The 12,428-nt window shown below is 37.2% G+C and overlaps 1 protein-coding gene across 1 annotated transcript in view; it reads left to right on the forward strand.

The window, feature by feature from the left end:
* FSTL5 (follistatin like 5) overlaps positions 1 to 12,428 on the forward strand; it is a 940,713-nt gene that overhangs the window by 706,554 nt on the left and 221,731 nt on the right. The window contains exon 9 of the mRNA XM_044297750.1: positions 7,773 to 7,907. Within this exon, the coding sequence (XP_044153685.1) occupies positions 7,773 to 7,907 (135 nt within the window). The remainder of the gene's footprint in view (positions 1 to 7,772; positions 7,908 to 12,428) is intronic.

Consider the following 12,428-nt stretch of genomic DNA (forward strand, 5'->3'; position numbering starts at 1 on the left):
GTGTATCGATCCACACAGTTTGTCACCCACACACTTGGTTGCATATGTATCGCACTGTTCCTACAAGCTCACCCTCTCAATTATAATTGGTGCCCACAGGTAATCTCTGCCTAAAAATTTGCAGCAAACACTACCCATTCTCAAATGCTTTTCCGTGTGTGCGGCTTAATTGGTGGAGTTTGGGTAATAGCGTTCACATGCCACTAACTGCCCTGTCAAGTAGCTTCATTCTCCTCCCTCCCAGAGAGTTTCCTCTAATGTACAGTCCCTACGGACTGCGCGTCATCAATATGCGCACGCGGCAGCGCCTACCCATGTCAATCAGCATTTATGCCGGATGCTCCGTCTTACCTGGAAGGAGACAAAGTTCACGATAACGTGACACATTTCTAAGTAACCCTTCCATTGCTGCCAGCCAGCTTTTGTGTATTATATATTAAACAAGGGATGGCTGTTAGATGTAGATTATGTGGGGGACATACATGCATGGATATAGTTGTAATAATTAGGGGCATATAGGACCAGTGAATATGTCATGCAACTTAAAAAGTTAAACTAATATATGAGATAGACTCATTGCATGCAAAGCAAGATATTTCAAGCCTTTACTTGTTATAATTTGGATGATTATGGCTTACAGCTTATGAAACCCCAAAGTCTCAATTTTGAGGTACCCTTTGCTCAGGGGGTATGGATTCATTAGCTGACTAGAGTGTGACACTTTGAGCCTAGAATATTGAACCTTTCCACAAAATTCAAATTTTAAGCTGCATTAATGCAATTCTTTTTAATTTGTATTACTGAAATAAATACACTTTTGCATGATATTAAAATTTTTCAAGTTTCACCTGTATATATATACTGACACGCACGTGTGATTAAATTAAATCCAATAATGTATTGTTGGATATTATTACTACAATAAATAAATCAATAAAGTGCAGTGTAAATAATGATGAAAACCTTACTCCAATCAATATATAATGGTCCTACATGAAATTCTTCTATACTATCTACGTTTGGGTAGAGCACTTATACATATCAATGTGAGAGGTATAAGAGGAGATTTAGATATTCCATTTTATGGGCTGAATACACAAAAGATTAAAATCCTAATTAGTTATTATGTAAAATCAATATTCCAAACATAAATTCAGGCAAATTAGCAGGTAGATCAATTGAAGGCAGTGTACGAAAAGCCCTCCTTCAGGCCATTTGGACTCAAGGACTGTAACCTATATATCCACTTCATCTCCTCCTGAAGTATTTTCTGGTCTTAATTCCCACTTCTGGGGCCTAGTTTTATTTTAGAAAACCCCCAGAATTTAAGAACATCCAAATGGTTATTGTGTACATATGAAATATGTCTATATAGAGAAGTGTCATTTTTTTGTATTTATGGCACTGATATGTCCCGAAATTCTTCTCCTAAATTCCTGCACCGTTTGTCCACATATAGTTTCGGGCAAGTGCAGGATGCGACATAGACTATGCCAGTATTATAACAATTAAAAAAGTCCCTAATTACATATTCACGTCCATTCACTGGATTTCTAAATTTCTTAATCTTGGGCACGTATTTGCAGAAGGTGCAATTACCACACGGGAAAGAGCCCTTTGCTTTTGGTTTCAGCCATAATTCATCATCTATCTGTGTATTTGGGAGGAGATTGTGGACTAATTAGCCCCTGAGGTTTTTTCCCTTCTATATGTTACACTTGGATAAGGTGATAGGACTTTATTTAAATGAGAATCACTAATAAGTATTTTCCAGTGTCTTCTGAGAATATTAATTATTTGTTGGGGACAGCCATCATACTTCCCAATACATCTGATTATCTTCCTGTGGGGGATTTTCTCTATTTTTCTGTGATAATAGATCCTTCCTTTTTTGAAATTTTGCTTGATTAAATTCCCTTTTTCAGAGATTTTCGTCGGTATCCTCTCACTCTTAAGCATCTATATAGTTTATCTGCTTCATTTGGATCTAGGTTTGAGGTCTATCAATGGGGGTTCAATGTCAAGAGAAGAGACCCTCACTTTCTACATAGAGAATCTCCAGAGTCCTTAGTGCCTGTTGTTCCTTCTGGATCAATGTATTAGTGTCATAAGTAGTGCTCAAAAACAGTTTTTGCAGCGCCAACTTCCGTGCAATAAATTAATATCTTTAACTCAAATAAACAAATCCAACTGTGGCACCGGTGTAAATGTGAGCCCTTTTTGTAATAATGTAATTTGTGTTTCCGTTAGTGACAGTGTTGACAAATTGATAACTTGGGCCTTATTTGATTCCTCGGCCAGTAGGTTCTCAACAATCATTTCTTTTTGGGGAGAGATGTCATCTTGTGTGTACGGATCCCCTCTTGCTCGAGTAGGGTATGTCTCCACATTCTCCTCTACTTCACATTGTATCCCCATTTTTCTCGATCCCTCAATTGGACACTGTTTTGTCCTAAAGAAAGGGGAGCTATAGGTGGTGTTGCAAATAGACTTGTATTTGTCTGTCCTGCCAAACTGCCAGAGGTATTGGAGAATGTAAAGCAACCCGGGCTGATAGTTCCCAATTTTGTGCTGGACAGATGCATTCTGACAGATTGCCCACTTTTTTGGGGTTACAATATTTATTATATTTAACCTTTCTTTTTGTCCCACCTTTAATTGAACTAGTGGCACTTGTTTCTGGCGCTGGATATCTCAGATTCTGAATAATCTGTATATCTAGTACTTCTCACTGGAAAATCATTTCTATTTTTCCAATTATATATATGATCTGTGTCAAAGTCCAACTTATCACGGATGTATTTGTAATGTTTTCTTTTTATAGCAACATTGAACATGAACTGGCCATTAGAGCAGTCAAATTCTTCCTTGATACAAAAAGCACTTCTTTTCACAAGCACAATGGTTTTGTTTTGAATTTGAGATTCATACTCACGCACAATTATTTTATTTTTTATGTAACAGTACCTTTTATCATCAGACGAAAGATACCGTGATGGGTACGCCTTGTGCACCGATTTTCAACCAATTTTTTTCTAGGGTGGTGGGAGAACCAAATTTTGTTTTTATAGACATTTTCATTATTCACAAGTCATATTCTCTTTTGGGGCAGATTTATTGATGATGTCCTGCTGTTCTGGGAAGGAGAGAAGCAAGTCTTCCTTGAGTTTGTAAACAAACGAAATGAGAACGATATTGAAATGCACTTCACTTTTGAGATCCATCCAAGTGAGATCTATTTTCTGGATTTAAAAATCAGCATAGATAGGGACGGACGCATCCTGACAGATATATATTTTGCAAGCCCACCTCTACAAATAGTCTTCTCCATTTGTCCAGTTGGCATCCAGCAGCATTAGATAAAGGAATACCTGTTGGACAATATCCGAGAGCCAGGAGGATGCTTTCAAAAAAGAAGCAGATAAACTATATAGATGCTTAAGAGCGAGAGGATACCCACGAAAATCTCTGAAAAGGGCATTTAACCGAGCAAAAATTCAAAAAAGAGAGGATCTCTTATCACAGAAAAATAGAGAAAATTCCCCACAGGAAACCAAGATAATCAGATGTATTGGGAAGTATAATGGCTGTCACCAACAAATAATTAATATTCTCAGAAGACACTGGAAAATACCTATTAGTGATTCGGATTTAAATAAAGTCCTATCACCTTATCCAAGTGTAACATATAGAAGGGGAAAAACCTCAGGGACTAATTAGTCCTTATACACAGATAGATAATGAATTATGGCTGAAACCAAAAACAAAGGGCTCTTTTCCGTGTGTTAATTGCACCTTCTGCAAATACGTACCCAAGATTATGAAATTTAGAAATCCAGTGGATGGACGTGAATATGTCATTAGGGACTTTTTTAATTGTTGGAGTACTGGCATAGTCTATGTTGCATCCTGCACTTGCCCGAAACTATATGTGGGCAAAGCAGTGCAGGAATTTAGGAGAAGGATTTTGGGACATATCAGTGCCATAAATACAAAAAAAGACACCTCTCTATATAGACATATTTCATATGTACACAATAACAATTTGGATGTTCTAAAATTCTGGGGTCTTTCTAAAATAAAACTAGGCCCCAGAAGTGGGAATTTAGACCAGAAAATACTTCAGGAGGAGGCGAAGTGGATATATAGGTTACAGTCCTTGAGTCCAAATGGCCTGAAGGAGGGCTTTTCGTACACTGCCTTCAATTGATCTACCTGCTAATTTGCCTGAGTTTATGTTTGGAATATGGAATTTACATAATAACTGATTAATAAACATTTTAATCTATTGTGTATTCAGCCCAAAAAATGGAATATCTAAATCTCCTCTTATACCTCTCAGTTCCTCACATTAATATGTATAAGTGCTCTACCCAAACTTAGATAGTATAGAAGAATTTCATGTAGGACTATTATATATTGATTGGAGTACGGTTTTCATCATTATTTACACTGCACTTTATTGATTTATTTATTGTAGCAATAATATCCAACAATACATTATTGGATTTAATTTAATCACACGTGCATGTCAGTATATATATACAGGTGAAACTCGAAAAATTTGAATATCGTGCAAAAGTCCATTTATTAAAATAATAATAAAAGTCCATTTATTGCAATTCCTTTTTATTTTTATGCAAATTAAAAGGAATTGCATTAATGCAGCTTAAAATTAGAATTTTGTGGAAAGGTTCAATATTCTAGGCTCAAAGTGTCACACTCTAGTCAGCTAATTAATCTATACCCCCTGAGCAAAGGGTACCTTAAAATTGAGACTTTGGGGTTTCATAATCATCCAAATTATAACAAATAAAGGCTTGAAATATCTTGCTTTGCATGTAATGAGTCTATCTCATATATTAGTTTTACTTTTTAAGTTGCATTACTGAAATAAATGAACTTTGCACGATATTCAAATTTTTCGAGTTTCACCTGTATATACAGTACAGGCCAAAAGTTTGGACACACCTTCTTCTTTAAAGAGTTTTCTTTATTTTCATGACTATGAAAATTGTAGATTCACACTGAAGGCATCAAAACTTTGAATTAACACATGTGGAATTATATACATAACAAAAAGTGTGAAACTACTGAAAATTTGTCATATTCTAGGTTCTTCAAAGTAGCCACCTTTTGCTTTGATTACTGCTTTGCACACTCTTGGCATTCTCTTAATGAGCTTCAAGAGGTAGTCACCTGAAATGGTCTTCCAACAGTCTTGAAGGAGTTCCCAGAGATGCTTAGCACTTGTTGGCCCTTTTGCCTTCACTCTGCGGTCCAGCTCACCCCAAACCATCTCGATTGGGTTCAGGTCCAGGTGACTGTGGAGGCCAGTTCATCTGGCGCAGCACACCATCATTCTTCTTCATGGTCAAATAGCCCTTACACAGCCTGGAGGTGTGTTTGGGGTCATTGTCCTTTTTAAAAATAAATGATGGTCCAACTAAACGCAAACCGAATGGAATAGCATGCCGCTGCAGGATGCTGTGGTAGCCATGCTGGTTCAGTATGCCTTCAATTTTGAATAAATCCCCAACAGTGTCACCAGAAAAGCACCCCACACCATCACACCTCCTCCTTCATGCTTCACGCTGGGAACCAGGCATGTAGAGTCCATCCGTTCACCTTTTCTGCGTCGCACAAAGATACGGTGGTTGGAACCAAAGATCTCAAATTTGGACTCATCAGACCAAAGCACAGATTTCCACTGGTCTAATGTCCATTCCTTGTGTTCTTTAGCCCAAACATGTCTCTTCTGCTTGTTGCCTGTCCTTAGCAGTGGTTTCCTAGCAGATATTCTACCATGAAGGCCTGATTCACACAGTCTCCTCTTAACAGTTGTTCTAGAGATGTGTCTGCTGCTAGAACTCTGTGTGGCATTGACCTGGTCTCTAATCTGTGCTGCTGTTAACCTGCAATTTCTGAGGCTGGTGCCTCGGATGAACTTATCCTCCGCAGCAGAGGTGACTCTTGGTCTTCCTTTCCTGGGGGGGTCCGTATGTGAGCCAGTTTCTTTGTAGCGCTTGATGGTTTTTATGACTACACTTGGGGACACTTTCAAAGTTTTCCCAATTTTTCGGACTGGCTGACCTTCATTTCTTAAAGTAATGATGGCCACTCGTTTTTCTTTACTTAGCTGCTTTTTTTCTTGCCATAATACAAATTCTAACAGTCTATTTAGTAGGACTATCAGCTGTGTATCCACCTGACTTCTCCACAACAAAACTGATGGTCCCAACCCCATTTATAAGGCAAGAAATCCCACTTATTAAACCTGACAGGGCACACCTGTGAAGTGAAAACCATTTCAGGTGACTACCTCTTGAAGCTCATCAAGAGAATGCCAAGAGTGTGCAAAGCAGTAATCAAAGCAAAAGGTGGCTACTAGAATATGACATATTTTCAGTTGTTTCACACTTTTTTGTTAAGTATATAATTCCACATGTGTTAATTCATAGTTTTGATGCCTTCAGTGTGAATCTATCTATTTTTTTCATAGTCATGAAAATAAAGAATACTCTTTGAATGAGAAGGTGTGTCCAAACTTTTGGTCTGTACTGTATATTATTTTTTTCTTCCATAATTTATGACATATTCACTGGTCCTATATGCCCCTAGTTATTACAATTATATCCATGCATGTATGTCCCCCACATCATCTACATCTAACAGCCATCCCTTGTTTAATATATAATATACAAAAGCTGGCTGGCAGCAATGGAATGGTTACTTAGAAATGTGTCACGTTATCGTGAACTTTGTCTTTTTCCTGGTAAAACGGAGCTTCCGGCATAACTGCTGATTGACATGGGTAGGCACTACCGCGTGCGCATATTGCTGACACGCAGCCCGGGGGGACAGTACATTGGAGGAGACTCTGGGAGGGAGGAGAATGAAGCTACTTGACAGGGCAGTTAGTGGCAAGCGAACGCTATTACCTTAACTCCCCTGAATAAGCCGCACATGCGGAGAAACATGTGAGAATGGGTAGTGTTTGCTGCTAATTTTTAGGCAAGGATTAGCTGTAGGGCACCAATTATAATTGAGAGGGTGAGCTTGTAGGAACAGTGCGATATGCAACCAAGTGTGTGGGTGACAAACTGTGTGGATCGATACACCAACCGCTCCCATGTATTCAGATGTAGAGAGTGTTGTGTCCATGTGTGAGCATATAAAGCAGTGACAACTGCAGTAAATTCAGACTTTCTGGCCTCGCCTCCAGAATCCTGCGCTGCTGTCAACAGCAAAAAGACATATATTGCACACTATAAGACCAATTAGTGAGTAATAAATAATAAGTATAATAAGGGATTGATATATGGAGACGATGACATAAGATAATAACAACACACAACTTAACTCACAAAACAGCGCTTATTAGCAACACAGTGCTGCAATATAAAGCACTGACCCAATTGCTGACATTATCAATGAAATAATAAATGTCCCCGGCTAGTTCCTGATAGTTTTAATCTTACCCATTTTTTCTTTTCTATGTTATACGTTTTAATAGAATATAATAAAAGATGTAGTTTTAATCATATACATTAGCTAGGACCCCCAAAGGGATTATTTGGTCATTTGACCGCTAGTTCTTTTGTTCTATACTAAGCAATACAGTAATAGCTTAGCATGGCTCGTAGTCAATAAAAAAAAAATGAAATAACCTTATTAATACACGGAAAACTTAATTCCACTTTAGTACATAAGTATATATACTTGACAAACAAACAATATTAATTTGTACTTTTTTTTATTATTCCCCCTAGCAAATGGCAGTGAGGTGCACATCAGCAACGTGCGCTATGAAGACACTGGTGCATACACTTGCATTGCCAAGAATGCAGCTGGAGTGGATGAAGACATCTCTTCCCTCTTTGTGGAAGACTCAGCCAGAAAAACACGTATGTACTATATACTGTACAATTCTTAAGATTTGCCTAGGAGTTTTATGTGTGATCATCTTTTGAAGTCCATGCACTGGAAAATTGTTTATTTTTAACCCTTGTATGTGACAACAGTTAAAGTATCCCCGTTTTCACCTAGGCAGGACATCTGACATGTTCCGATTCTTTGACCTGTGCTGAATTGTGCAGGGCAAAGGTTTTTTCTGGAGATCCAGAAACGTACCAGGCTCTCCATGGGTAAAGCTGTGCAGAGGCTTCCACCTAGCAGTGAGCCCAGTGTCGTCACCAGCATCAATGGGCATGCTTTAGAATTGCCCTAGCCTGTAAAACGGCAGCTAGGGCAGTGCTAAAGTCTACCCATCAGTGCCGCTGACGTTACCCAGAACACTGCTAGTCAGAAGCCTTTGCCTAGCAGTGTAAAAATATAACCAAATAAAGCCCTTGCCCTTGCCCTGCATGGTGCTCATATCAGGGGGGCTGTCTGGGTGAAAATGGGGATATGTCCGGGTTCAGAGCTGAAGAAACCCCTTTAACTGTGATAACCTCTAATGCCATATAAAGGTACTATCCAACAAAAGTACTGTTTGTAGTTAAATCCAGTCCATTTTTCAATTTTATTTTCATTTACATTTATATAAAAAAAAAATGCTTTCTACGCTATATTCCCAGAATAATGTTAAAGGGGTTCTCCAGAAATTGAAATAAAATGAAAATACTTAATAAATATTATTTTATAATAAATATATTCACAAATACCTTTAATTACTTAGAATTACTTGTTTTGTCTAGGGGGCAATCATTAGGAGAAATAAAATGGCCATTGTCCTATCAGTACACTCCTGTCCTTATCACACAGGAGTACAAGTTACTTTACCACAATGAGCCAAATAGCTGCCTCATCCTCCTCTCTGCTCTACTCTTCAGGAATAATGATCCTGAATACAGGTGAATCTCTGTGGAAATGGAGATGATGAGGAGACATGAGAGGAGGGTGAGGTGTGGCTAATGAGCAGTAGCAATTGTTTACAGTCTCCATTACCACAACAACACATTACCACAGCCTGTCCTGTCTGTCCTCTCTGTACTTCATGTCTCCTCATGAACTAAATTCCCCAGAGATTCAGCTAAATTTCTTATCATCTGTATTGATGATCATAATTCCTGACAAATAGAGAGGAGGATAAGGCAGCTTTTTACCTCAGTGTTGTAAAGTAACTTGTCGTCATGTGTGATCAGGACAGGTTTTGTGTGAACTAATGGGACAGTGGCCAGTTTGTTAACCCTGATGATTGCTCCCCAGACAAAATGAGCTGTTGTAAATAATAAAAGGTATTTGAGAATACATTTATAATAAAGTAATATTTAATTATTTTTATTTTCTTAATTCCCGGAGAACCCCTTTAATATAGTGTCGCCTGCTGTTTCTATTGAGCAGCCTTTTGGTGTCCAACTGAATAAATGTAACAAAGTGGACAGTCGGGCTAGATCTTTTGTGTCTCTCTGCTCTTTCGTTCTGCTCTTCTGGAGTTGCAGCATTACAGCAATTGTATTTGCTCACTTAGTAGCAGAAAAGATGCTACAGACTCAGAAGCAGTCCACTCACCACACCCGAAATCCCTCTGCATACCAGAAGGAGAGAGGCAAGGATGAGAATATGTGTCCACCTCTGAACATTCACTGATTATTCTGGGACTATCAGGGGATACAATGGACCTAAACATTTCTTTTTTATACCTGTAAATAAATAAAATAAAAATGCACATAATTATGGTCTGGATTTAACTGTAAACACTATTCTTCATGATACAACAGTTTGAACATTTGGCATAATCTGTTAAAACAATAAAAAACAAGAGAAGTTCAACTGTAATGTTCTTACACTTTGCATTATATATTTAAACTATACAGTAGGCTATCTCTAACTAATTTGATGAAGTTTCAAATAGCTTGATAAACTATTATAAATTAATGCTTGTTTGTAGAAATATCTACACAAATTATTATTTTATTTTTACATTATTATTGTTGTTATTATTAGGAATTTGACCTTATGTTTAAGATTAATGTCTATCTCGAAAATTAAGCTTCTTCTAAGTGCCAGTTTAGGTGATGAATTACAACAAATGGAGTGCAAATTCAAAGATATAATTTTACAAATTTGTATATATTCCCTTAGTGACCACCAATATATCTTTTTTATAGCAGTTTAGTCAAATCACTGCGCAAGTCTACCGTGCCTCAAAGAGCAGGAGCTCTGCTCTCTCATGTTAGACAGGCTCCCCTTCTAACAGCCTGGATCGGCAGAATCACAGATCTCGGGTGTTTAACCCGTTCAATAGTAACCAAGCATCTAAGTGGTTTCAGAGTGAGGGGGGCCCCCTCTGTGAGCCATCGGCACCACTGCAAATTAGATTGTCGGATACCGATATGGCCTGATAAGTTAACTGTCACTATCCTACTGACAGCATAATACATTGCACTACATAAGTAGTACACTGTATTATGGAAACAATCAGAGGATCATGTGTCAAAGTCCCCTTATAGGACTAATACATTTAAAATAAAAATTTAATTTTTTTTTTTTTTAAATCTCCAAGTTTGAAAAGAACACAAAAAATGCTTTTTAATGGAAAAAAATGGAAAAACCCTCACATATTTGGTATTGTCACATCCATAATGACTTGAAGTATGCAATTAACATAACTTGTCCTGCATATTGTACGCCATAAAAAAAAGATAGAATTGCTATTGTTTTTTTGCTTATCTGCCACAAAAAGCATAATAAAAAGCAATTAAAACATCATATGTACCCAAAATGATGACAATGAAATCTACAAGTCATATTACAAAAATCCTCACACAGCTCCTTAGAAAGAAAAAAAAAAATATGGTTCCAGGGATTGTGGCAATGCAAAAACATTTAAAAGAAAAAGGTAAAACTAAAAAAACATGTATATATTTGATATTGCTGGAATCATATTGAAAAAAAAGTTAAGTTATCAGATTATCTATGCAGTAAAGTGAATGTCACAAAATTTACAGTTTAAAAAACAATTATGGTATTGCTGTTTTTTGTTTGTTTTTTACATTCCCTTACAGAAATAGTTAATAAAAGTGAATCAATGGCTTTTGTCACAATTAAACACTGTGGCATGTGTTATCAGAGTTATCAGAGTAAATTTTAGCTAGGCTACATCTATAATTTTCTGAATGTGATGGAAATGTTATGCTCAAAGTTGCTTGATCACTAAGGTGGAAAATACAGTAGGCTGGTCACTAAGGAGGTAAATCTCAAGTGTCAATATGTATATCACGGATTTCCTCATTCAGAAGCTTTTCAGCTCTGCTACATAGAAGTAGGCTCACAAGAGGACACAATCAATCTATATTTTGTATGATAATTTAGCTATGCTCACAGCAAAAAGCTTCCATTATCATAATAGTTTCCATTGCACGCATGCAGTGTAAAAAGAGACAAGTTTAACAGTCCCTATTTACACATGTGATAAAGATGAGAAAACGGGGAATGGAGGAGGAGCAATCAGCAGATTAGAAGAGGTTTGATTGGGTCCTATTTTCAAGCTGCACTGTGGTGCCCCAGGTTCACTTGTTATGCTGTAGCTCTATCTTTTGGGACACTGTTCCCAAAATATCAGTATTTCCAATATTTTCCGTGTTATGCTATTGACATACAGTAAAACTAATACTGTGTAATGCACTCAGGCAACAGTCATTGTAGTACTTGAGTTGCTCTTAGGACTATCATTTCAATGCAGAAACAACTGGAGGAACTTGCTAGAGCAGGGATGCCCAACCTGCCTCCCTCCAGATGTTGTAAAGCTACAACTCCCAACATGCCCTGCTGTAGGCTGATAGCTGTAGGCTGTCCGGGCATGCTGGGAGTTGTAGTTTTGCAACAGCTGGAGGACCACAGGTTGGGCATCCATGTGTTAGATTATTGAATCAAAAAAGTTTTATAGATGTTTATTTGTCAAATTCTGTAGGACACCTTTAATTTATCATAAATACTTTCCAAGTCTAACATTGAAAGGGAGGAGAGGAGAGGTATTTTTTTTTTTCTGCAATTTCAAAAATAGCCAGAAAATTACATGTGCAACAAGTTACATAAAATCATGCCTGTAAAAAAATACGGTTTAAATGGTGTGTGCATATAGAGGTGTGTGGGTATAGAAGCCATAATGGCAAAAAAAAAAAAAGATCTCTTTTACAGTGGATATTTAGGGGATGTATAAAAAAAACTATAGCAAGTGATAGTTGATTTTTTTTATTCCTGACCAGAGTTTTACGTTATGCACATAATTTTTTGTTAATGTGTTATACACTTATTTAACAACACTTAGATGACTTGATAAATAACATTGAGAACACAAGGTTGACCATCCACGCTGTCTTATTGCTTCCATTCCAGTTAGCATCATTTTCACACGTAAACCTATTTATGTTATTTTATGCACTGCACACTCAAAATTGTTTTTTATTATAGAACTGATTTATGTA

This window comes from Bufo gargarizans, chromosome 1, assembly GCF_014858855.1.
Source record: "Bufo gargarizans isolate SCDJY-AF-19 chromosome 1, ASM1485885v1, whole genome shotgun sequence".
Lineage (NCBI taxonomy): Eukaryota > Metazoa > Chordata > Amphibia > Anura > Bufonidae > Bufo > Bufo gargarizans.